Source organism: Arachis stenosperma, chromosome 3 (genome assembly GCF_014773155.1).
Source record: "Arachis stenosperma cultivar V10309 chromosome 3, arast.V10309.gnm1.PFL2, whole genome shotgun sequence".
Taxonomy (NCBI): domain Eukaryota; kingdom Viridiplantae; phylum Streptophyta; class Magnoliopsida; order Fabales; family Fabaceae; genus Arachis; species Arachis stenosperma.
In genome coordinates this window covers 169,527,412-169,551,312 of record NC_080379.1, presented here as the reverse complement: position 1 = coordinate 169,551,312, position 23,901 = coordinate 169,527,412, and the positions used below count along the sequence as shown (strand labels likewise).

The window sequence follows — 23,901 nt, the reverse complement described above, 5'->3', positions numbered from 1 at the left end:
AGATTCTCTCCGGCAAAGACCTGAACGAAATTCTCTGCTGAATGGGGGACGATCCGGCACGATTATATCGCTTGGACGGAGTCACACATATAGCAGGGGTCATCAACGAGGAGGTTAGTACAGAAATAAGTTCGTTGTAGTGGTATTTTTGAGTTATTGGTTTTGCATGCGGTTTTAGTGGCATGTTGATGCTAGATGGTGCTTCAGTTGGTGGTTTATGTAGGCAGTTTCTTTTAGTGGTTTCTGGTAGCGGTTTTTGTTAGTGGTTAACGCAAGTTGTTTTATGTTGGTTGTTTTATGTTGGTGGTTTAGTTGGTGGGTTATGTTAGTTGTTTTATGTTATTGGTTTATCTTAGTTGTTCTATGTTAGTGGTTAGTATTAGTTGTTTTATGTTAGTTGTTTTATGTTTGCTGTTTTATGTTAGTGGTTTATGTTAGCCGGTTTTATGTTAGCCGGTTTTATGTTAGCTGTTTTATGTTAGCCGGTTTTATGTTAGCCAGTTTTATGATAGCCGGTTTTATGTTTTCCGGTTTTACGTTAGCGGTTTTATGTAAGCCAGATTTATGTTAGCTGTTTTATGTTAGCCGGTTTTATGTTAGCTGTTTTTATGTTGGTGGTTTATGTTAGTGGAATGTGCTAATTGTTTTATGTGAGTTGGTTATAACAATGCGGTTAATGTCATGTGCAGCCCCAGCGATGCATTAGGAGCATGCGGCGGCAGCAGGGCATGCGACTAGATGACAGATACGTTCTATACTTGCAGATGGTAGGACTATACCATCTTGCAAGGCTGAACGATAGATGGTTCCGGTTAGACGAGGCCCTTGTTAGTGCATTTGTCGAGCGATGGCATCCGGAGACGCACACGTTTCACATGCCGTTCGGAGAGTGCACGATCACACTTCAGGACGTGGCATACCAGTTGGGTTTGCCCGTGGACGGGCGTTACGTGAGCGGCTGCCTGTCAGAGTTTCATTTATACATCCAGGGTGGCCGTCCAGCTTGGGTGTGGTTTCAGGAGCTGCTTGGAGTGGTTCCTCCTCCCAGCCATGTTCAGAAGTACGCAGTGAACTGCAGCTAGTTTCAGGAGACTTTTGGTGAGTGCCCCGATGGAGCAGATGACGAGACTGTGTGGCGATATGTCCGTGCGTACATTATGATGTTGTTGGGTACGCAGCTGTTTGGGGACAAGTTTGGCAACCGCATTCACATTAGATGGCTTCCCTACGTAGCCAGGCTGGAGGAGATGGGTACCTATAGCTGGGGTTCTGCAGCACTGGCATGGTTGTACCGGTGCATGTGCCGAGTGGCGAACAGACATGTGGTCAAGTTAGCGGGCCCACTTCAGCTACTTCAGTCTTGGATCTTCTGGCGATTTCCTCGGTTTAGGCCTTCTGGGTTTGACACGATCAGCTGGCCACTGGCGTCGAGGTACTCTACCCAGCCTTCTCTATTTCATTTTAGTATAAATATATCCATGTTCATTATTAATGTATTAGAAACCCTTAAGATACATTTAACTAGCCATACGACACATGTATTATGCAGGTGGTCAGGATACAACCCTTCTGCTAGCGAGAAGGGTCCTAGAGTGGAGATGTGGAGGCTTAGGATAGACCGGTTACAGGACAGGGAGGTGAGTACGCTACTTAATGAGTTTCTTTATTTTAGCAGACTTTATGATATGCCCTGAATATGGAGAGTTTTATGTGCAGTTTATCTGGATGCCGTACAGCACTCCCGAGGTACTTCAGGTTGTGCATCCAGAGGTTCTGGAGCCTAGGCATATGGAGTTGTGGCGGTCTGTGACGTCGCTGATCTACTTTGCCGTCATAGAATGGCATCAGATTGATAGGGTTCTTCCGCAGTTCGGAGGGGTGCAGCCCCCTCCGAATCCCGCACCGAACATCGACTTTCTGATGTCGAAGGACGGCAGAGGCGGCGATCGTTGGTTCCCGTACGATCTTCGGAGGTGGCATCTGCATTGGGAGTCCCATGCGGACATGGTGCTGAGGTTTGATGTTGTTGCCGATCCTGGACCCTCGCAGTTGTTTCTCGAGTGGTGGAGTCAGCATGGTAAGAGGTTCCTGTCTCCGGATATGCAGTTGGGGGATCCGAGAGCCGTTCCTATTCCAGTTGAGGCGTCACAGCGGGGTGCCGGGCGGGTTCCTGACATGGATCGTCCTGAGGACGTGCCTGACAGACGGAGGGTTGAGAGGAGGGCTCGTGTGGGCACACGACGTAGCCAGCGTGAGTGGAGGTGGCTAGATGCGGCTATTGACGCTGATGACGATGCTGGTCCTGCTAGAGGCGGACGAGGAGGCCGGCGAGGGAGACAGAGAGGGCGTGGTGCGGAAGATCATCATGGTCCGGAGGGCGGGGATGGTGCCGAGGCTGTTGCAGTTGGTGGTGTTAGTACCCACGATGGCGGACATGGAGGTGAGTGGTATGGGTCAGGCATGGGTGATGGGGGTGAGCCTGGTGACATTGGACTTGGGTCTGGGCCTCTTGGGGATTATTTCGTCGGTGTACCCGCCCATGACCAGCCTCAGCAGGAGGGTACCCCATTAGTTATTATGGGATCACAGTGGTCAGACTTCCTTGGCGCAGATACGCTAGATCCAGACTTCGGGAGTCCACAGTTTCTAGCGGACATTACCGCCATCATGCAAGAGGACATGCCGGCCAGGAGGCGTGGTGAGACATCTGGCACGCAGGCACCGTTAGATGTTGATCTGAACGAGCCTCCTTCGACATCTGTTGGTGATCATTTTGGTTTGGGAGGCACCCCACCATCTGCCTACGCTGCGGCCTCAGAGTCTGTTGCTGGGTCGTCTGCTGCCCCCGTCCATTTTGCGCCACTGGCACAGCCTGCCCCGGACGAGGACGCCGATGAGATCGAGGATGAGGAGCCTTTTATCCGCAGAGGTCAGAGAGCACGGGTTCCCCGTCGTTGCTTTACGGGCTCGCATCTGTTTTGATAATTCACTTTTTCATGTATTTTAGAGATGTTTTCCTTTGTTGTTTGTTGATTGATATGTACTTTGAAAAATGATGTTTAGCAGTTGTTATTAGTGATATTTTTTTCGTCATCGCACCATTGTACAGTCTGTTACATACATTTATTTATTAAATTTTGCATTTAGGGGACTATTCATAAGACTGAAAGTGAAACATAACATATTCATTACTTAACGCAACATGGACAGTACATTATATTAGAAAAATCAACATTAAAACTTAACTAAAATAAGTACTACCGCTAATAACATGGCTACTAAGGGCCCCCAGTGTGGGACGATCCAGCAAGCTGTGGGCAACTCCGTCGTGTGTGTCCGGGTTGGCGACAAAGACCACATCTCTTTGGACGGTTCGGATCTGCCTCGTCCATATTTGTTCGTATCCTGGTGGACTTCGGACGACCCTCTCTCGCACGTCTCTTGTCAGGGTCCAGTATGACAGTAGGCCCGTCGTATGGTGGCCAGAATCCCTCTGGAATGGGAGGGGTAAATCCCATCCGATACACACTGAAGACCGAACTAATTTGGTACACGCTGTGAACATAAGTAGTCCAGTTTACCCGTGAGTAGGCACAACATGCAAGCACGTGCTGACAGGGAAAATGAAGCGCCTGGAAGTAGCCGCAGTCACATGTCCGAGAGGCAAGCGATACTCTGTAGCTACCCAATGAGAAGGAACCAGTCGGAGTGGTTTCTGCCACGGTGAACTCGGAATTATCCCTGTCATACAAAGTCACCGTGAAGCACCTCGCCGTCTTCAGGTTTGCCTCAATACACTTTACCAAGTGTTGACTGAATTGTTGTCCGGTTCCCATCTGTGCCTCAGCCTCTCTCCCCTTGCGAACAAATAGTTCGGCAAGCCTTCCATATGTTGCCTTCACTAGTGAGGATACCGGTAGGTTTCTGACACCCTTCAGGATTGAGTTCACACATTCCGAGATATTCGTCGTCATGTGACCGAATCTCCGACCCTCATCACGATGCTGAGTCCACAATGAATAATCAATCCGGTTCGCCCACTCACACATCGCCGGGTCTTCAGACCGCAGTATATCAAACCAGTAATCAAACTCAACCTCGGTCTTGGCATACGCCGCATTCACAAGAAGCCTCCGTGCATCTTTGCCCTTGAAGGTTAGGGCAAAATTAGCAGCTACGTGTCGAATGCAGAATGCGCGGTATGCAGATGGAGGTAACCAACCTCCATCAGGAGCCTCTAGCGCAGCCTTGATGCCGTTATGCCTGTCCGACATAACCAGCAGACCCGGCTGCGGTGTCACGTGCTGACGAAGGTGGGAGAGAAAGAATGTCCAGGACTCAGCATTCTCACCCTCTACTAGTGCGAATGCAACAGGTAGAATGTTGGAGTTCCCGTCCTGTGCAATTGTGATGAGCAACGTTCCCCCGTACTTGCAATGGCGGAATGCCTCGATGCAAGGTGGAAAAGTCCAGAAAAGTCTATGAAAATACGCTTGAGACTCGTCCACCTGTCCTCCAACTCGAACGGGGCTCGTCCTTAGGACTGCAACAGTACCAGGCATCGTCAGCTGGACACCCAACACCCACCTAGGTATCTCGTTGTATGACTCATCCCAATCACCGTAGATGAGGGCAATAGCCTTCTGCTTTGCCATCCAGACCCTCCTGTAAGTCGGCCTAAACACAAAGTGTGCTGCGGTGGCGTTCAGGAGCACCTTTATGCTGACGGATGCATCAGCCCTAACCATTGGCATATTGAACTCCGAAATCACATGATAATCCAAACTCCTGTGGTCACTCGAGATGGATGTGGCCAGGCAAGTGTGAGGTCCATTGTACCGTTTGACCTCCCAAATGCCCTTGCGCTTCCGCAGACTCAGCCGAATCAACCATGTGCACCCATTCCCAAACTCGGAACACTTGCCCATATACCGGCGATGATCGGACTCCACTACCTTGTACTGTACCCCTCGCCGGATGCTGTAAGTCTTCACACTTAGAAGGGCCTCATCTTTATCTTGAAATTGCTGACCAACCTGGAACTCTGTCAGACCAGCAGTCCCTTCCGCATCTCTAGCTCCGAATCCAACAGAGTGCCCAGAAACCCCCTCCTGCCTCATGGCATCCAAGTCCAAAGAGGAAAAATGTGGTGGATACTGCTGTGTGCCAGTGCTAGAACCACCCGCCGCCAATGCAGGCTCAGTCGCTCCAATATCATCGCCGCTGTCATCGTCAATCATATCCGGCTCGACGTCATCCTCATCTGCATCACCCAACACTCCGTCTCCAACGCCAAGCGGTGCAACGCCGAGTAAATCGTCCGGCAGATTTTCCCTTGAACGTACATCTTCACCAACGCTGCCATTGAGATCAACAGCAAAAGACGGGGAGGCGACAGCTTGGACCACCGGCTGGTAGACAGGGACGGAGGAAGAAGCAACGGCAGGCCGGGAACTAGAACCGGCTTGTGTGGCTAAAGTGGTGGTATTCCGGTTTGAACCCCCTGAGCTGGATACCACATCAACCAGCTTTGCCAACAACTCTGGGGTCCTGACCTCCGGAAACTGCCGCCGACAAAGAAACATTACCTACAAGTCCTCATCACTACTGATCGTGAAACAATCATACTTCACGGAATCCTGGAGCACCGTGACTGGAATGCGATAGAAAAACTTCTTCACCCGCTTCGCATCTTCCAGACCGAGCTTCATCAGTACAGATCTAACAAGGTCGTCATAGCTCGTCCGAGGAGTTACGACAATACAGAGAGGATCTTTATCTGTGAACTTCACTCCGAAACGAGTTTTCCTCTTAATGGATCCTCTGTGGTGAACCAAAACAACAAAACTCTCCTCACTAGCCATCTTACTCCCTCTACTCAGAACCAACTCACGTTTAGACCGGTTTTATAGACCACTGAGTCCCACTAATTCGAACCGGCCCGGTTTGATTTATGTTTTGTTTAATTCGAACTAGCCTGGTTCGAAATACGTTGGCCGGACCCTCTCTCTATAATTCGAACCTCCCTGGTTCGAATTACGTGCAGTCAAGGTTCGAACCTACCTGGTTCGATTTATGAAGAAAATTCAACTGGTAATTCGAACTGCCCTGGTTCGAATTACTCTCATATGCAGTTCGAACCATATCGGTTCGAATTATATAAATACAAGATCTTGCGCATTACTGAAACGATTTTCAGTTTGGCTTATATACGTCAATTTGAGATGGCATTGGCTTATAATGGTTTTTTACCCTTAAAAAAATTAATATAATTTTATATATTAATAAATATTCAAATTTATGTTTAATTAAATTATTGATATCAAATTTTATTTACGATTGAAATACTCCATTCTAAATTTACGTTTATTACGGTCATTTTAAATTTTAAAAATTATTTTATTAAATACCATTACTGTTTATTAGTATTTATTGAAAATTATTTTTAATTAGTTTACCAAACATTGAGTATTACAATTTTTATAGAAAACTATCTTTGAAGAGTCCACATTAATGAGACTAAACCTAACTTTAGTATATTTTACAAGAAGACGCAAGCCTTTAATCAGAAATCTGAGTCATTTAACAATATTTCTAATGCAACAGGAAATCTTAACGTATATGAGTTCAATTTGGCCAAAATTTGAAAGCAGAAAAATGTGACTTTATTTGGCTCTAACTATGCGGCATGCATGAACTTTTGATATGATGAATATGTAAAAAGAACAAATTAATTAACGTGTGATATATACTATATGTAATTGCAGTTCTAATTGAGCACGAGAGTCATTTGGAGGATAAATTAAAGGAGGAAATTCTGGGGTTTTTGATTTGTGCCTGTGCAGTACAAAGCCACCACTTTTTTATTAAGTGCGATAGATAAAAAAATAAAAGATGGAAAATTAATTTTTATACTATTAAAAAATATAAAAAAAACAAAGGTTTATTTAATATTAGATTACATATTAAATTATCAATTAAAAATTATAAAAATATATATATTTAGTTTGGAGAAAGTCTAAAAAACAGCATTTTTATTAAAATTTTATCAATATTTAACTAGTAAAAGAAAAATGAATAATCTCACACTGACACACTGTTAGATATAATTTCACACCACTAAAAACACTAATAATAATGACTAATTAATAATTACAAATCACAAAACATACTAACTCTATAACATTTCTCCTTAGTTTGTGCAGTTATTAAAATAAAAATTTAAAATTTTTTATTAACACTAACCTTAACATATACTTTTACAACAGATATTAACTAAAGTAAAAAAATAATAAAAACATTGTTTCTCTTTGTAATAATATCCTGGCTAGCCAATGAGTAATAGTTCAAATGGCATAGTCTCTTCATACTCAATTAACAAGTTACGGATTTGAATTTTCTATATTTGGTAAAAAATAATATCCTGACTAGCTAGTACCATGGGATTTTTTATTTTTATAAATTAAATAAATGTAATAATTACCAAAATAAATTATTTAAAAAATATAATAAATATACTAACTAATTTATTATAAATATAATAACTAATTTATTTTAGTAATTATTATATTTATTTAATTTATAAAAATAAAAAATCTTAGTACCATGTCAGCGTCCAAAGTGCTTCATGTCTCAATTCCCCGATTTGATGGGTCTAACTTTAAATATGATTGGTTAAATTTGAACTTATCGGGGGAAAATATTTTTTATCTCACTACCATGTCATGTATACATCCACAAAATGCGTTTATGGTATAGCAGTCAATTTGGCTCATCAAGTTATCGTCAACCCACCCAACCTTCAAGATTGGTCGTTTCGGCTATGTGATTCTCAGTTCCTATATAAATTTGAATATTTCTCTCCCTTCATAAGCTAATTTAAGTTTTAGGGCTAAGTTAGACAAATTAATTTTATTTATTTATTATATGGTATGTAATTAAGCTATCCAGATATATTATTCAACCCTACACATTTTCACATTATTCCAAATGTTTATTAACTGCAATCATAAGAAAGTGCATTAAAAATAAATCTCATTTGGATTGAGAATATGAGAAACCTTAGCTTAATATTTAACTTTTGGGCTTAATGGAAGTTGGAACCACATCCTACCAATAGGATTCGTGAATTCTGGCCGAAGAGTCAAGTAGTCTTGTCATGAATCATGATTATTGATATTAGAGATAAGCATTTGTCAAGTAGTCTTATTAATATGGTCTTTAAATTTACACGCAAACCTAAATTTAAAATTTTACTTATTTTTATTTAATTTTTAAATTTTACAAATGCAATTTATATTAATTTTTTAAATAATTTTCAATGTATAGATATTAAGGAACGCTAATAGATATATAGTTAAATATCACGTTAAACTCTGTAAAACGATTTTGTTTTTATTTTCGTATTTAAATAGCCTAAAAATAATATTATAAATAGTATTTTTTAAAATTTTTTCTCTCAAAACAAGTGATTTGATATCATTTTTGAACTATTTGAGAACCAAAATTAAAATGGTATTATTTTACAAATTTTAATATGGTATCTAACTATTTATATCAGCCCTCCTTTAATAATTTGTGCCAAAAATTATTTTAATAACTAATATAAATTAGGTTTGTAAAATTTAAAAACTAAATAAAAATTATTAAAATTTTAAAATTTAAATTAAAATTTATGTATAAATTCGGGACCAAATTAAATATTAACTATTGGTTTTACCCATACGAACGAGAAAATAATTCATTATAATTGAGTCTTAGCGGTAACATATGTCTTCTTTAGCTAAATGTAGTTTGCGTGAAAGCTAAACCAAACACAAGAAAAAAAATGGTATGATGCTAATATAGAACTATATAAACCAATGCAACTCGAAATGACGTTATGCATTAAGTCTCCTACATTTCAGGAGTAATATTTTCAGAAGAGATGATAATTTAAAGAGGTTTGGTGCAAACTCACTTTCTACTTTTGATTGCTTCCACACAAAGATAATTTTTTAGAATGCGCTAATAAATTAAAGAGTAAAGTATTATTTTTGTTCTTAATATTTAAAGTAAGTCTTAAAATTATTTTTAATATTTAAATTTTTTTATTTATGTCTTCAAACGTTTAAAAATTAATTTAATGTTATCCTACCACATCTACATTAATGGAAAACTTTACATGAACGTTAACTGTGACAACCATATCCCAATGACCGTTAGTGAAAATTAAATAAAATAAATAAATAAAAACAAATTTTAATTAAAATAACTTTAAAAATCTTAATTTATAAAATATCTTCTTATTTTGTAATTTTATCTTTTTAAAATTGTCTTTTCTCTTGCTTTCGTTGCTGATTCCATGGCTTTACAGGGCCTTCAGGCAACGCGTAGCAATAGTGTTTTGGGTCGAAATAGCAGTCAAGTCCATCGACGAAGAACAACTTGTTATTGTGAGGAGAGGCCAGTGCTTGTGACTTTGTCAACGGCAGAAAATTCAGGACAGAAGTTTTGGGACTGTATTAACTATGGGGCAAATAAAAAATGTAATTTTTGTGATGATAGTTATAACTTGTTAATATTTGTTTATCTAATTGGATTTTTTTCTTTTGTTTTTGGCCTAAATTGGAGAAAAGTGTGGATACTTTGTGTGGACAAAGTCAAAGAAAGAGCCACAAATTGTAAAATTGAAAAAAAAAAGTCACAACCTTGAAGGTTAAATTGATAATAGTAGAAAGGATATTTGTATTGGCAGTAACAATTGTTCTGATTAGATGGATATCTGTTATAATATTGCTATGCAAAAGGATCACATCAACAAGAAATGGGAAGTTTTCTTTGCAATGAAACTAAATAACATAGGAACTAGTATGATGTGGTTGCAATATATTATCTGTATTTTGGTTGTAATTGTAGGAATTAGTCTGGATCAAGTATAGTTTCTGGATTGAATGATTGTGAATAAAATTCATTGTTAACAACCAATCATGTCTTCAATTTATATTATTGTGGTATATTAGTATAATAACTATATCTGCAAATGTAATTAACTGAAATAGTGATCATGAAATTGCATAAAGTATTAACTTGAACATTAGGCTTAATGTTGCAATAGTTCACAACTTAACAAATATAGATAATTAGATATGATAATTTGAGTTTAATAACTCCAAAAATAAATCAGCTAAGATGCTAAACATTATTTTCGAAGTAGCAACATCACACAAAAAAAAATTTAAATTAACAAACATAATTTGTTACTATCACAAAAAACAAAATGCATCAAAATATTGGATCACTCCATATTTTTTCATGCTCTTGGAGGAGTTTTTGTCATAAACTTGAGCTGGGACAGAGTGACACTCTTGATTGGCCTAGGCTTGGTAGCACCCTTGGCATAGTTTTTGAATCAGTTTGTGATTGCTGGGTACTGACAGCTGGCTTTCTCTTTAGGTGTGAGGTTGGTCTTTTGTTATTTCCCTTTTGCTTTTCACTGTCTTGCTCAGATCTCTTACTAGTTTTGGCAGAAAGTCTTGGACTTGTTGTGACACATCTCCATGATCTCCGCTTTGAAGTTGAAGCAGCACCATTTTTAACCTGTGCATGAATCGTATAGTGTAGAATCCAATGAGGCACAAACAGAAAACTAAGGAATATAACCAATAATTAATAACAGTCGCTTACAACAGAGTTTGGAGTGACTTTGCGTTTCTTTGGGCAAGTTCATCTGTTATGACCAGACCCAAAACAATAGAAACACTTTTGTTGTTGTCCTTCACGAAATAGTCCAAATCTAGTAGGTTGGTCATCAGCAGTTTGTGCCCTCTTCTTTTTAGGTCTCCCTATAGGTTTTTTGTTAAATAGGTGGCAACACATCATCATATTGAGTTCTTTCCCAAAGGTTGGGTCCATTTATATGGAAGACAACGTGTTGGTAGCATGAGATGTATGCAATTTTTTTTTGTAGTAGTCAGTAACATAGCTATCAACATTGAAACATATTTTTCTGATACAAGTCATTGCATGAGCACAAGAAATTTCTAGTAGTTGAAACTTTCTGCATGAACACTTGTGATATCTAAGATCAACCACAAATTTTTCTTCTCTCTCTGGATGCTAACTGTCTCATATCTATCATGTCCAGCATACACACTCATCCAATTATCACTTTGTTCTGCCTGTTTTTCTACCTTAATTCTGATTTGGGATAACACATCTCTGTTGTAACCCACTATCCTGTCCCTATTGTCAGCCCAATATTTTATTATGTATATCCTAATATCTTCTAGCATAGACACTGGCTTCTCCCTAGCCTCAACCAGAACAGAATTAAAAACTTCACACATATTATTTTCTAAAGTGTCACACCTAGGTCTAGCTACAAACCTGTGACGATACCAATATTTTGTTGGAATCTCCATTAGATAGTTGTATGCCCCTTGATCAACCTTCTATATCTCGGGCATCCTCCTTTTCCATTCTTGAATATAAGTAGCTTTCGTAGCATTTCACATCATTAGTTTTAGTTGGAGTCTTACAAATCTCTTCTTGAAATTTGCATATAAATGTCTGACACAAAATCTATAGTTCACCCCAGGCAGAAGCTCTTCAAAAGTTGGTACTAAACCCTATTTTTGATTAAAAAAGTGAACATCAATGTTTTTGAAATAGAAACTTTGATGTGCATACATCAAGAGTCCTTGGTTTTAGCCTCGACAACTGCATATATGATCGACAAGATTTGATCATTAGGGTCCCAACCCATTGTTGTGAGAAGCCATCCTCCATATAGTGTTTTCAAGAAACAACCTATGGGCCTACACACCATGAAACTTCTCTTACAGGCATCCAAACAGATATAGATCCTCTCAAACTTAGGTCTTAAACCTATCCCTGGCATTGGTCTTTCAGATGCAAACTCAGGTGGTCTCTGGACTTGCAAATGTACTGATGATCTCAGATTTGTCTTAAGCAACTCATGACAATAATCATACAACCTTCTATATTGCTCTATGTAAGTCCCCTGCAACTCATCAAGAGCAAATTGCCTCACTATGACAGCCTTAGATTTGGACAGCTCCGCATTCCACTTAGTATATGCTTTCCTCATTAGTGTAGTTAATTTAATTTTTGGGTTCTCAGCAATTTTTCTCGAAAAAACTTTACTCAGCCATTTTACATGCATGATTCCAATCTTCAATTTTCTAGAGCAATTTTGCTTGTTGTGACAACTCTTCAACTGTCAACTTTGTCCATACTTCATCTTTCCACAATATGCATACCAATTACAACCCTCCATACATTCCACTTTAACCCTCTTAAGATCCACCTTTGAAAATGCTAGACCCCTCCCACTACTAATAATATATGCAGTGACACAGTCCTTGAACTTCTATCTTGACACATACAAAGTTTTCACCTCCCATTTGTATTAACTCATGTTCTTCAAATTCTTGTGAATTGGATACCTCTTTCTCAACATGCCATCCTCATCATCACTTAATCGAATATCTAGAAAATTCTCACTGTTATAACCTTCATCCTCATCATCAAATTCTCCCACAATTTTTTCCTTTCCATGAGTTGGTGCAGTTAGTTGTGAAGATTGAGTTTGGGTCTGACTAAGTACAGATTCCTCTTCTCCCTCTCCTATGATATTCACATTAATTAAACCTTCACCCCCTTTCTGTCATTATCACTACCACTAAAGTCAAGACTTTCAACACTATGGTCTAATGCATAACCATCACTTGAATCAGAACTCCATGAACTTTCACTCCCCCTAGGTTCATAGTCATCATCATCAAAGGTCTCACTCCCCTCCTCTTCTTCTTCAGCAGCATCAGTCCCCTTCACTTCCTCACATGATCCTTCACTCATGGACCCAACTTCTTCTATTTCAGTTGGCCCAAGAGTTGTATGCTTAGTTCCAAGTCCAACACCATGGTCTTTATACACAACAATTGGGGCAGGTCCAGCTTTATCACCTATTTTTACAGGACCAGTAATTTGACCCAGTCGCACATTTTCTGCATCTTCTTCCACTTCACTTGTCTTGTGAACAACATAAAATTCAACCATATCATCCTTCACCCTAATTTTTGCTATATCCATTGCATCCTTGTCATTTTTCAGCATCGTCAATCCTTCTTCTGTCCCAGCATTCACAGATTTATACCACATGGCAATGATATCCTTCTTCACATAGCACTATCTACTCACTATTTTATATACCTCAATCAAACTCCATTCATCCTCATCATAGTAGTCTATAATGGAAGTCTTCCCACCCAAATACCTAAGAAGCCCTCCTTCAAGTCAAAACCTACCTTGATGATAAATTTTTACACTAAAATGACACATCTCTTCCGTTACTTTTCCTATTACAAGTTTCAAACATTATAAAAAAAAAGGTATTAAATATTTATGGAAAAAGTGTAAATAAAAAAATTCTGCTACCATCAAGAACCCCAAATCCTAACAATGACAACATTGCAATCACGAAAATCCTATGCATTAACAGATTTACTTGCATGAACTATTCACTTGAAACGAAGATCAAACATAGATTCTACGTACCTTTTCACTCTGTGCCGTTTCAACACTTGTGAAGACCAAGATGGAGCCATCCTCTCCTTCGCAGCGAAAATCGAAACCCAAACTACCTTCAATCTGTTGTCTTTCACTGTGATCAAGCTCGAAGAAGAAAGGAAAAAAAAAGTGGTAGGGTTCAGAGAGTGTGAAAGATAAAGTGTTACGTTTTTTCTTCTCTCATCTGAATGAGACTGTTTTGTATGCTAAAAGAAACATTAGGCGCGAAGGGACATACGTGTCAATACACACGTTTGAGGTTAGCAACGTTTATTGTCCACGTAGGCAGTTTTGTTAGTGTTGATGACGGTAGGATAACATTGAATCAATTTTTAAACATTAGGAACATAAATATGAGGGTTTAAATGTTACAGACAACTTTAAGACTTATTTCAAACAACTTTAAGACTTATTTCAAACGTTAGAGACAAAAATAATATTTTACTCTAAATTAAAATTTAACCATGTCAGATGTACATCAAAATTAATTATTATTATTGTATAATATATATAAAAATACAAAATATACATTAAAAATAATTTAAATGACATATGTCTTTAGATATAGATGTAGTTGATTTTGGTATGCACATACATAATATATTTTAGTTATTATATTTTTTGGGTAACTAATTAACATTATATATTATTACGTCTATATAGTACCCACGGAGAATGAAGTTATGAAATTTATATAATAATGTATTCAAATTTGTTAACATAGCACTGCTACACTAGTCAAGCATGTGGTGGCAAAAATAAAGTCAACTAGTATAGCATTGAGAAAGTTTACACACATGATACATACATACATACATACACATGCTGCGTTACATTACATGTATGGTCATTCTCATTCCCTAGTGGAATTCGAACTTAGATTCCAACTTAGACGTAGAACAGTTAAAAACAAAATAATGTTCAGCTTTTGGTTTTCTCTTTTGAACGGCATCCAAAAAGAAAATGAAAACGACACCAACATAATGAAAAGGCTACCAACTTTAGTTTCCATTGTGAATGAGTCATGACTGCGACTGAGCTAACTGTCAGAAGAAGTATTGGAAGAGCATGGTCTTTCATTATTTGAGAGAAATAGAGTATAGTCTTCGGCAGAACTTATTATTATACATGCGGCTACTTCTTTGGGATGTATAATTTCTACAACTTGATTTAGTGGAACAAGTTGAGTTTCCTTTCAACGATCTAAAAAATAAATAAACAAATTGATTTAGAGTGGATGGATAAGAGGACAAATTCGAGTGTTTCTACTTTCTATGAGATTTAAAGTGATGCATTTAAATTAAAAATTTTAACTTTTATTAATATTCGGGCTAGACAATGACTAATTCGTTATGGATCTAAATTACATTTAAAGATCTGAATTACGACATATACAAAGCAGGATTTAAACATCAACACTTATTTAAGTGGGTTGGTTAATACAGGTTAATTATTTGCGTGAGAATGCATGTACCTCCTTTTTTTTTCAAGGGCATGTACGTGTGTTTTTTTAGTCATGGGCCATGTACGTACTTTAACATTTTACCCAATAGAATTTCGCCCATCGGCTTATTGATCCTTTTCTCTTTTGACTCCGGGCCTTTTCTTCTGTTTTTAATTTTTATCATAAAGCCTTTATGTTTTTTAAGGGTTTCCTTTATATCCCCCAACCTACTTGAAATTCTATTTAAATATTTATGGTTGAACAATAAATTATTATATATACAAAATAGCTAATAAATTATTACATACACAAAGTGATCAATAGGGCATTTACTTTTCTGCGTAGTAACTTTGAGCAACCTCGTTAAGCCAATTCTCAACAAAAAAAATGTTATTTTAATTTTCACCAGTGTATTAATAATCTCACCATTCAGGCATTTATATTATAAATTAATTGAATAATAATAACAAATTTGAGAAATAGTATGTATATATATTAAAATAAAAGAGATAATAAATTTAATTTTGAATTAACAAAATATTTTTTTATAAATTATATATAATAAAATTTTAAAGGAATTTATACACCAACTCTTTCATATATATAGATTACAAATTACTTCAAATATGAACTTTCAGAAACTTACCTGTGCCTGAATTAAATATTGTGAAAGTGCGTTGGGGGAAAAAATCAGTTTAATTATGAACTATTAACTAGATTTTGAAGGCATTCGATTATTCAAACATGTTTAACATTTTATTTACTTTTACCTTTTACAATTCGCACCAATAAACAGAAATTTGCTAATAGCAAAAGGGTCACAGAATACCATGCTATAGAAGGCTGTAAAGAAATATTATAAATTACAATGCGAGTATGTGGTATAGATGATTCTTACCGCGTTACACAGAAAGTAGTTAAGATGAGTAACTATTGATATAGAGAAAACTTCAAGAGGCAAAATAAAAAAGGGTTTATAATTACAGTACGATTGTAGATAAAGTGAAAAAGAGAGGGGGTTGAGGTTGGAGGGAGAATCCAGCATAGTATACTATACATATATGACTGAGGGACTCAGTGAAGTCTTTCCCATGATTGTCATTTACAAAAGAAAATTCAAGAAAATTCTATAATGTGAAGTCAGAAGCATACTAATTTAAGCAAGGTAATTGTATATTTGTGGGTTGTTCTTATCTCTCTCTAGATACTCCCTATCTATAAGGCTTTCTATCCTTTTCTTCAAATCAGCTGGTTTTATTGGGAATTTGAGCTGTTTCAGAAAAAAATTAGTTAGCAGTCTCAATCAGAAGTGGTCATTTGTATTTAATCGCACAACAAAAGCAAACGGGGCATTTTGATAGACATATATACCGTTTTAGTTGATAAATGAACCATTAGTTTTACCTGTTGGAAGAGTTCAGTGATAAGAAGGGTGTGACTAAGCACTTTTCTAGTCTTCATTATCCTCACAATAGCAGCATCAACCTGCAATGAACCATGTCGTTGTCACGAATGTAAATATGTTTACTACAGATGATGGAGCATAACAGACTTAACAGGTGTTGTATAAAGTGTAGATGTCAATGCATGAATGATCCTAATGACTTAAACATGAAACTTGGATTCTCACGGGTTTCAAAAGGCATTTAGTAGTGCCCCAAACATATCCGATTGAAGATACCAGTGCACCAAATATTTAACTTCCATGAGAAGCCAAAGTAGTGCATCAGCTCAAGTGGGAAAAGGCATGGATAGAAAGAAAATAAACCTGATATTGACGGTCTTGGAAAACTCTCTCGGTGGTGCTTGTGTTCTCCTCGACTGTCTCCTTCAGCTGAATTGCATTCACCTGCACCCCATAACATTAAAATTAGTTTGTAATTTGTAGTGTGAAAAAAGAACCATGTAATAGTTAGCTAGATCACTAAAAACTTCCTATCAAGCATTCATCAATAGGCTGAAACTCTGGCAGAATGAAAACACATGACCACGGAATAGAATCATCGGATCTGATCCCTATTTTTTATAAGCAATAGGGTGGCACCTTTATACGGTAAAGAGGAGCCATAAACGTGTCATTGAAAACAAATGAGTCATCATCCTCGACGTCTCTACCCTTGGGAATCTGCAATGCGTTCATTAAGGGAATTAGGAAATCCAAAAGAGATCTGATAGATCAAATTAAACATAATGGAAAGTTGGAAACTCTGCAAATAATTGCAAACTCGCCTTTTGTAGGACTCGAACTTTTCCACATGCAAGTGATTGCAGAGTCCTTCTCAGTTCCTTATCCTCAATGCTAGTAGCATCTTTAATATCTTGAAAACTTAGTTTCTCGGCGTCATTGAATAGCATTAGAACAACAGTCTGACACAGCCAATCATGGAGAATTAATAAATAATGGAAATGTACAAAATACAAGATAGACTGCACAAGCAATGGAAATAATAACATCTAAAATAATGGTTGTCAAAAGGCCAACCTGAAATAAGGACACAGCGAGCTCCTTTTTTCCTTTAGGAAACTCTGCCTTTAAGACACAATGACCTAATGAATTTTGCCACATCAGACGTCTTCCACTATATTTGCTTAGATAGAACTCTTTGAAAATATCCTGAGACGATAATATAGAAAAGCAAAAATCTACATCAGGAGAGGCACTCAAAAAGCACCAAGACTGCCCAACAGTCAAAAGAGCACTCATAGATAAACCTGGTAAACATTCAATTCATGAGGAAGTCTAACATCCATGGGTGGATATGTTGGCCAGTACCTGCAATCATCCAACAATTTAATAAAGGTTCTCCCAAAAAAAAAAATCATCGAAAATTATTCAAGATCATGGAATTTTTTTTTTTTTTTTTTGATAAAACAAGATCAGATATGATAGGGAAGAAACAATGCTTACCCAGTGGTTAAGACATGAACACTCATTTCAATCCCTGATGGAAGTTTTGACCTTGCCTGGGATGACTGTTTGAAGGATTCATTTATTTCTTTTGATAATTCAATGTCCTGAATTGAACAATTTTGAACATAGCTGTGAGAAGGTGTCAATGAATACACTTACACATTCATAACATCTTCCAGTAACAGAAAAAAAAAAGAATAAAAAAAAAAGCAAAAGACAAAGAAAGAAAAGAGTTTCTTTTAACAAAGAGAACAATTGATTGATTATTTGTCCATGTGACTTTTTTGGTTGTTTAGATATTTAATCACCGGGTTTAATTCCATGTAAACAGGCAAGCCAAAGAGAAGACAAAGACAGGCAAGTATTGATGATTGCCATCCATTTTTTGCCACCCAATCTTGGATGTGACAAAAAACATGAAAGAACAGCTACAGAAGTACAGATTAAGAGGCCAAAATTTGAATCATATTTGTATAATAAAATAAAATAATTCAGAGATACATGTACCTTAAACATTCCTTCCAGCTTATTTGTGAATTGACTGCCACACTCTGTCTTCAACTATATCAATGAAAGGAAATTCTCAATATCATTAAAATTGATTCCAAGGAACCACCCATTTATCACAAAAATATAAAAATAAAAAAATAAATGAAAAAGAGAGAGAGGAGGGGGCAGATTCTCAACCTTGGAGATCATAGATTTCTCAGCATCAATAGAAGCACTCTTTCCTAAAAGCAGTCTCTTTGCAAGATCTTTCTTATAGAATGCTTCAAATACATCCTTGCCCTTTAACAAAAGAGAATCCATCAGCCAGTTTCATGAAGGATAAGTAAAAGTGTGTGATACCAGGACCATAATTGAAGTTACAACAGGTATAAGTAGGAGTAACCCCAACAATGAAACAGAGTATACCTGAATGAACCTGAATAAAACCAGGACTTTGTCAAGTGTACCCTCCAGTTCCTCTTCAGAAGTGCCCTTATTACCTGCTCGAAGCTTCTCATCCAAAAATTTGGCAATCAATTCTGCAGGTCGGTTCTGTCATCAAAATATAGCACGGGATCATTAGATGGTTGCTAATCACACTGTACAAAAGAATCTGACTTTAACTGTTATAGAATCACTGGACCTAAAATCTTAAACAGGTTAACAACAAAAGGACTATTAGCTATTTTGACAAGCCCTCTAACTCAATGAGCTCAAGAATGGGTCTTGCATAATCTGATAAACAAATGGGGTAGAAATTCCAAAGATAATTTTGCATAGCAAACATGGAAGTTTGAAGTTATATCACATGATTGAAGCGACTCTAACACTAAGTGGGCTAAAACTAATCAGGTTAAGCTATACTGAGATATTTCATCATGTACCTGGCGGATATTGATAAGATGCTCAAATGCATCTTTGATAGTGTTACTGAATGCTTCATTCTTGAAAAAGCTTTGTTCCCATATTGTGTCAAGGGAAGCCTTAAATATGAGAAGGGATGAAACCATATCTTTATCTTTCTCCTCATCCATAACAATGCCCTGCCCAGTTCTCCTGATATAGGAACTAAGAGCTTGCCGCAATGACTCAAGTGCATTGACCCTCGAAAAAAGCGTGTACATTCTCTGAAGGTCTTCAATACGATTCGCATCCATAAGCATTGTAAAACCCTGTAATCAAAGAAATAGAATTATAGAGGCAGAAACCAACAAAAGAGAGACTTCACCAGGCACAGATAATCAGAACCTTGTCAAGAATGGCAGGTATATGACGTTCAAGAAGTTGCTTTTCTGCAGTAGCTATCAACGCCTTCCTAGTACTTGCATCTAAGTACAACAAACATCTCTCATGTTCCTCTTGCAATCTTGTCTGCGGAAATGAGAACAAAAGATATCACCACAATAAAGATACTGTCGACATGTGAAAGATCTGAGTGTTTGACAAATGGAAAGAAGGATAACTTTTATGGTCAGACATAGGCTAAAAGGGCAGGGCAAATCCATTTGCAAATAGTTACAAAAATGAGGACACAAAAATATCAGTAATTGCAGCCCTGTGCTTTTTGTCATCGTTGAATGAGTTGTAGTCCACCAAACAATCCCCCACCCCCTCTTTTTTTTCCCGCTGCCAAAAAAAGAAAAATGCCAATAATGAAAGCTGAATAATACAAGAAATTAGGGGAAAAGAAGCACCTCCACATGCTTCAAGTAATCTGGAGCATCTGATTGCTGCATGTATTTCATACCTTCAGCAGCATAAAATTCAGATGTGCATTCAAGGAATGGCTTCTCGAAGCTTTCTGCATAAATTCCCAGAGCAGTGAACATCTTCAAGAGATGGTTTAGGAGAGTTCTATCAACTGCTTCACCTAATCTGGAAAATCATGCATAATACTGAAAAATGTAAGACATGGAGTAAAATGAAGGATTCAACGGAATATATTATTTTTTCTTTTGTGACATTCGCTAGAGTTGGTTCTACATTTTTCACTTCAAATAGTGTTTTATATAATATTTGAGATGGGGACTTATATTTTGGTTAGGTGAATGTTCCTTAAGTGAAAGTTCCCCTTATTACTTCCAAACTTTTGAAAAAAAATGTGAAGGAAGAAGGAAGGAGGGAACCTTTACCCCCCTACCTTTGTTATTCTAATCAGTAATTTTAGCTTGGAGAATGATATTGATCGTTATCAATTTATTCCTATTTGAAAACATAGACCCAATGTATGCATTTCATACAACACACAATCAACAACACAATTCCAAAAAAGGAATGGGAGTAGAAACATAAAACCTTCGTTTGAAAACAGATAGAGGATTGGATTGACCTTTCACTTTCAATCATACGTAGAAGACCTGTAACAGTTTTGTGTTCCACTTCTTGACATAGTGAAAGGTGTTTGCGGAAAAGTTGCAATCCCATGTCCCATAGTGACCGTACATTTGTAGTTTGCTTCACATATGTCCTATCCAAATACAAGGCTATACCACGAATCATCAACATTTGATCAGAAAGATCCTGCCAACATCTCTCAACTAGAGATAGAAAAACAACCAAGTCTGGGCTTTGGCCGACTAAAGACTGCAGTGCTGCAGATATGTGTGTTTCACACTCCCTTTCAATCCGTTGGTAAAGATTCGCCCCCATTTTGTGAAGACACATATCACTCACAGCCTACAAACAAATATTATTAGTTAGCCAGAATTTATATTGAATGATGAATATTCACAGGGCCATACCGAAGGTGTCACGAAAAGAGTAAAAAAAGTATTTTTTCATGATTACCTGATAAAGCTTTTCCAGGTCACAAGAAAGATGTTGCTTTAAGAATATGGCTGAAATAGCTGATCTCACCGTTTCCCATGTATCCTCCTCAAAATTCGGTGGCATCGTTGGTTTACCTTTACAAAAAGAAAAGTTACAATTATTACTAATTCCATGCATACAAAGAATTGAAGCCAGGAATATACGTCAAAGAAGGAAAATAAGCTTGCAATGTCAAGTTATTGGATGGAAGGCCAAGGCACAGAACTGGATGGAAGTGGTTAATACTTGATAGATACATCAGATTAGTATCTTTTACATAAAAACTAGATTTAATTGGATCTGAACCTACAAAAACCAGGTTGAACAAATTATTATTGTGTTAGCAAGCGACCACTTACTGAGGGGTGATTAAGAAGGGTGGTAAGGAAATTAGACGACCAACACCTCAAGTAGGCGCCATGAGAATGTAGTAAGGGAGTGGAAAGGAGAGAGAATCATTTGTAATCACAGAGATATAAAGGAGAGGAAGAGAGAAGTAAGTAGAGGGAAGCAAATGGTGAGACCATGCCTGTTGAATTGTCAGGCCAGTCATATATCTTTTTCATTTTACATTTGCAAGATTTTATACTAATTTCTGTATGCAAGTCTCCCTTAATATTGCTATTATACAGATATCCATATCAAAGAAGAAGATTCAGTGGGTTAACTAAGAATTTCCTTTTATAATCTGTCATAGTTTCTGCCATCTGGCAACAACACCACATGGGCCCATAGTGGGGATATATTGCAGAGAACAACGGAGGTTAGTAAAAGCTAACTTATTGGTATTCTTCCAAAATCAAACCACCCTGTACAAGATTTATCATCATTATCAAGAGGATCGAAAGAATCAGTAAGTAGAAGTAGAACTATCAAACAGTGTTTTGAAAAGTATTACATCAAAATTGAATATAACATGCCACAGGAAAGAGGCATTTGGCTCGTTAACAGCAAATGTCAATAAAACTACAGAGAAAGCTAGCACCCATTATAGAGTACGTGCAAGCAATGAAAAGTTTTCCCCTGCATAGACAGATGGACACATCTTGCTTTCAGCTTATAACTTGTGCTTATTGCTGCAACGCTGAAAATGAATAAGAGTTCTCTGGCTTCCAGTTTTGCTTCTCAAAGTTTATTTATTATCAATGTAACCAATGAACAAAATCTTATATATCTGCTCTATAAGATGATTACCAATTAACAAACTTCGATTCAATTTCTAACCCAAAAATTGTATTAAGAACAAGCCATTAACATAACTCAAACCCCTAGTGTTAACTAAGCAGCTAAGAAATTCACTAAAGTGAGGCCCTTAACACAAATAAAACAACCCATTCATCACCCCCGAATTATACAAAATCCTCAAAAGGAAAAAGGGCAAAAATTGAGGAGTATGGAACCTTTGCGGAGCTTGATGAGGAGCTTCTTGGCGGGTTGAGGAGGGGTGGCTTTCTTGCGGGACAGATTTGCAGCGACGGCGCCGCGCGCATTCTGGTCGTCACTCTTGAGATCGTCGTCAAGCGCCATCGGCGAGGCGGCAGGGTCGAAAAGGGCGTCGTCTGGATGCTGGCGATGATTGTGGTGATGGTGGTGACTGAGGGAGTTCTTGGAGTCGAGAGAGCATGCAACGGCCTGCGACTTGGCCTTCTTCATGGTTGCTGCAGCGGCGGCGGAGGAAGAGGAGGCGTCAGTGGATGCGGTGGCAGAGCGCTTAGTGGGATGAGACATGAAATGAAAAGTGATCAAGAGAGCATTGTACTTTGCGTTCTTTAATTTTAACTCTCTCTTCTTTGCTTCTCACTCTCTGGATCACACTTCCTCTTCCTCTTTTTCATTACAACGAACTACAAACCTAACCCTTTTCATAACTCATAGACATCATTAATTAACAAATATTTAGACATAATTTTTTTAGTTAACATTAAGCAAAAAAGAATTATAAATATTTTATAAATATTTCGATCAATAAATTATTAAAATAGTGTATAAATACTTGAGAACAAAACTAGTCCATGACATTTAAAAAAATCTCATTTATTTGACGAAATAGATATTCCTAAAATTATGAAATTAATATTAAAAAGATTAATAATCCACTCTATATTCGTCTTACATAAATCAATCTTGTATTTTGAGGGAACAAAAAAAACTTGAGACTCCTAAAAAAAGTGTTAATGCTTGCAATATATCAGTGTTAGTGTTACTGTTAAATAATAACTGTGATATTTTAACTAGTAATCAGTTATTTAAACTAGTTGGAGATTTGTGACATTTTAAAGTGAACCTGAATCATAATTTGGTTATTTTTATAGGATAATTTCATCATTTTGATTAATAAATACTAATTTTAAATGAATTTTTCAGGACTAAAAGTTTAAGGCTCCCAGTTGTCTTTATTTTTACACTTTGTTTGGATGGATGATAGAAAATGAGAGGAAAGAAAATGGGAGGAAAGAAAATAGAAGGAAAGAAAATGAAAGAAAAAGTTAATTTTTTTTATGTTGTTTGGATGAAGAGAAAATAGATGGAAAAAAAATGGGAGGAAATTTTTCTTTTGTTTGGATGAAAGGAAAAGTAGGAAGAGAGAAAACCATAAACAAGTGAAATTACATAAATACCCTTCTTTATATTATATATAAATTATAATATATCAATGTATTTAAATTATTTCTCTAAT

The 23,901-nt window shown here is 37.2% G+C and overlaps 2 protein-coding genes across 2 annotated transcripts; both read right to left on the bottom strand.

The window, feature by feature from the left end:
- Positions 1–3,278: 3,278 nt before the first annotated feature.
- Positions 3,279–5,585, bottom strand: LOC130967293 (uncharacterized). Its single transcript, XM_057892108.1, has one exon. The coding sequence runs from the start codon at positions 5,583–5,585 to the stop codon at positions 3,279–3,281; it is 2,307 nt and encodes a 768-aa protein (XP_057748091.1).
- A 10,348-nt stretch (positions 5,586–15,933) lies between these two features.
- Positions 15,934–23,066, bottom strand: LOC130969208 (cullin-4-like). Its single transcript, XM_057894849.1, has 17 exons — positions 22,625–23,066; positions 21,204–21,319; positions 20,746–21,092; positions 20,111–20,291; positions 19,665–19,787; positions 19,301–19,588; positions 18,843–18,968; positions 18,615–18,716; positions 18,435–18,488; positions 17,925–18,031; positions 17,729–17,789; positions 17,499–17,630; positions 17,246–17,383; positions 17,061–17,141; positions 16,785–16,865; positions 16,421–16,501; positions 15,934–16,286 (listed from the first exon to the last, which is right to left on the bottom strand). The coding sequence occupies exons 1-17, from the start codon at positions 22,950–22,952 to the stop codon at positions 16,173–16,175; spliced, it is 2,460 nt and encodes an 819-aa protein (XP_057750832.1). The 5' UTR covers positions 22,953–23,066; the 3' UTR covers positions 15,934–16,172.
- Positions 23,067–23,901: the final 835 nt, after the last annotated feature.

What these genes read in the sequence shown, in the direction of transcription:
- LOC130967293 (XM_057892108.1), bottom strand. Translation starts at nt 5,585, where the DNA reads ATGTTTCTTTGTCGGCGGCAGTTTCCGGAGGTCAGGACCCCAGAGTTG.
- LOC130969208 (XM_057894849.1), bottom strand. Translation starts at nt 22,952, where the DNA reads ATGTCTCATCCCACTAAGCGCTCTGCCACCGCATCCACTGACGCCTCC. An exon ending in AGAAATCTATGATCTCCAAG is followed by an intron (nt 18,489 to 18,614) that starts GTTGAGAATCTG and finishes TCATTGATATAG; the next exon opens with TTGAAGACAGAGTGTGGCAG. An exon ending in GTTCATGTCTTAACCACTGG is followed by an intron (nt 17,790 to 17,924) that starts GTAAGCATTGTT and finishes GGATGATTGCAG; the next exon opens with GTACTGGCCAACATATCCAC.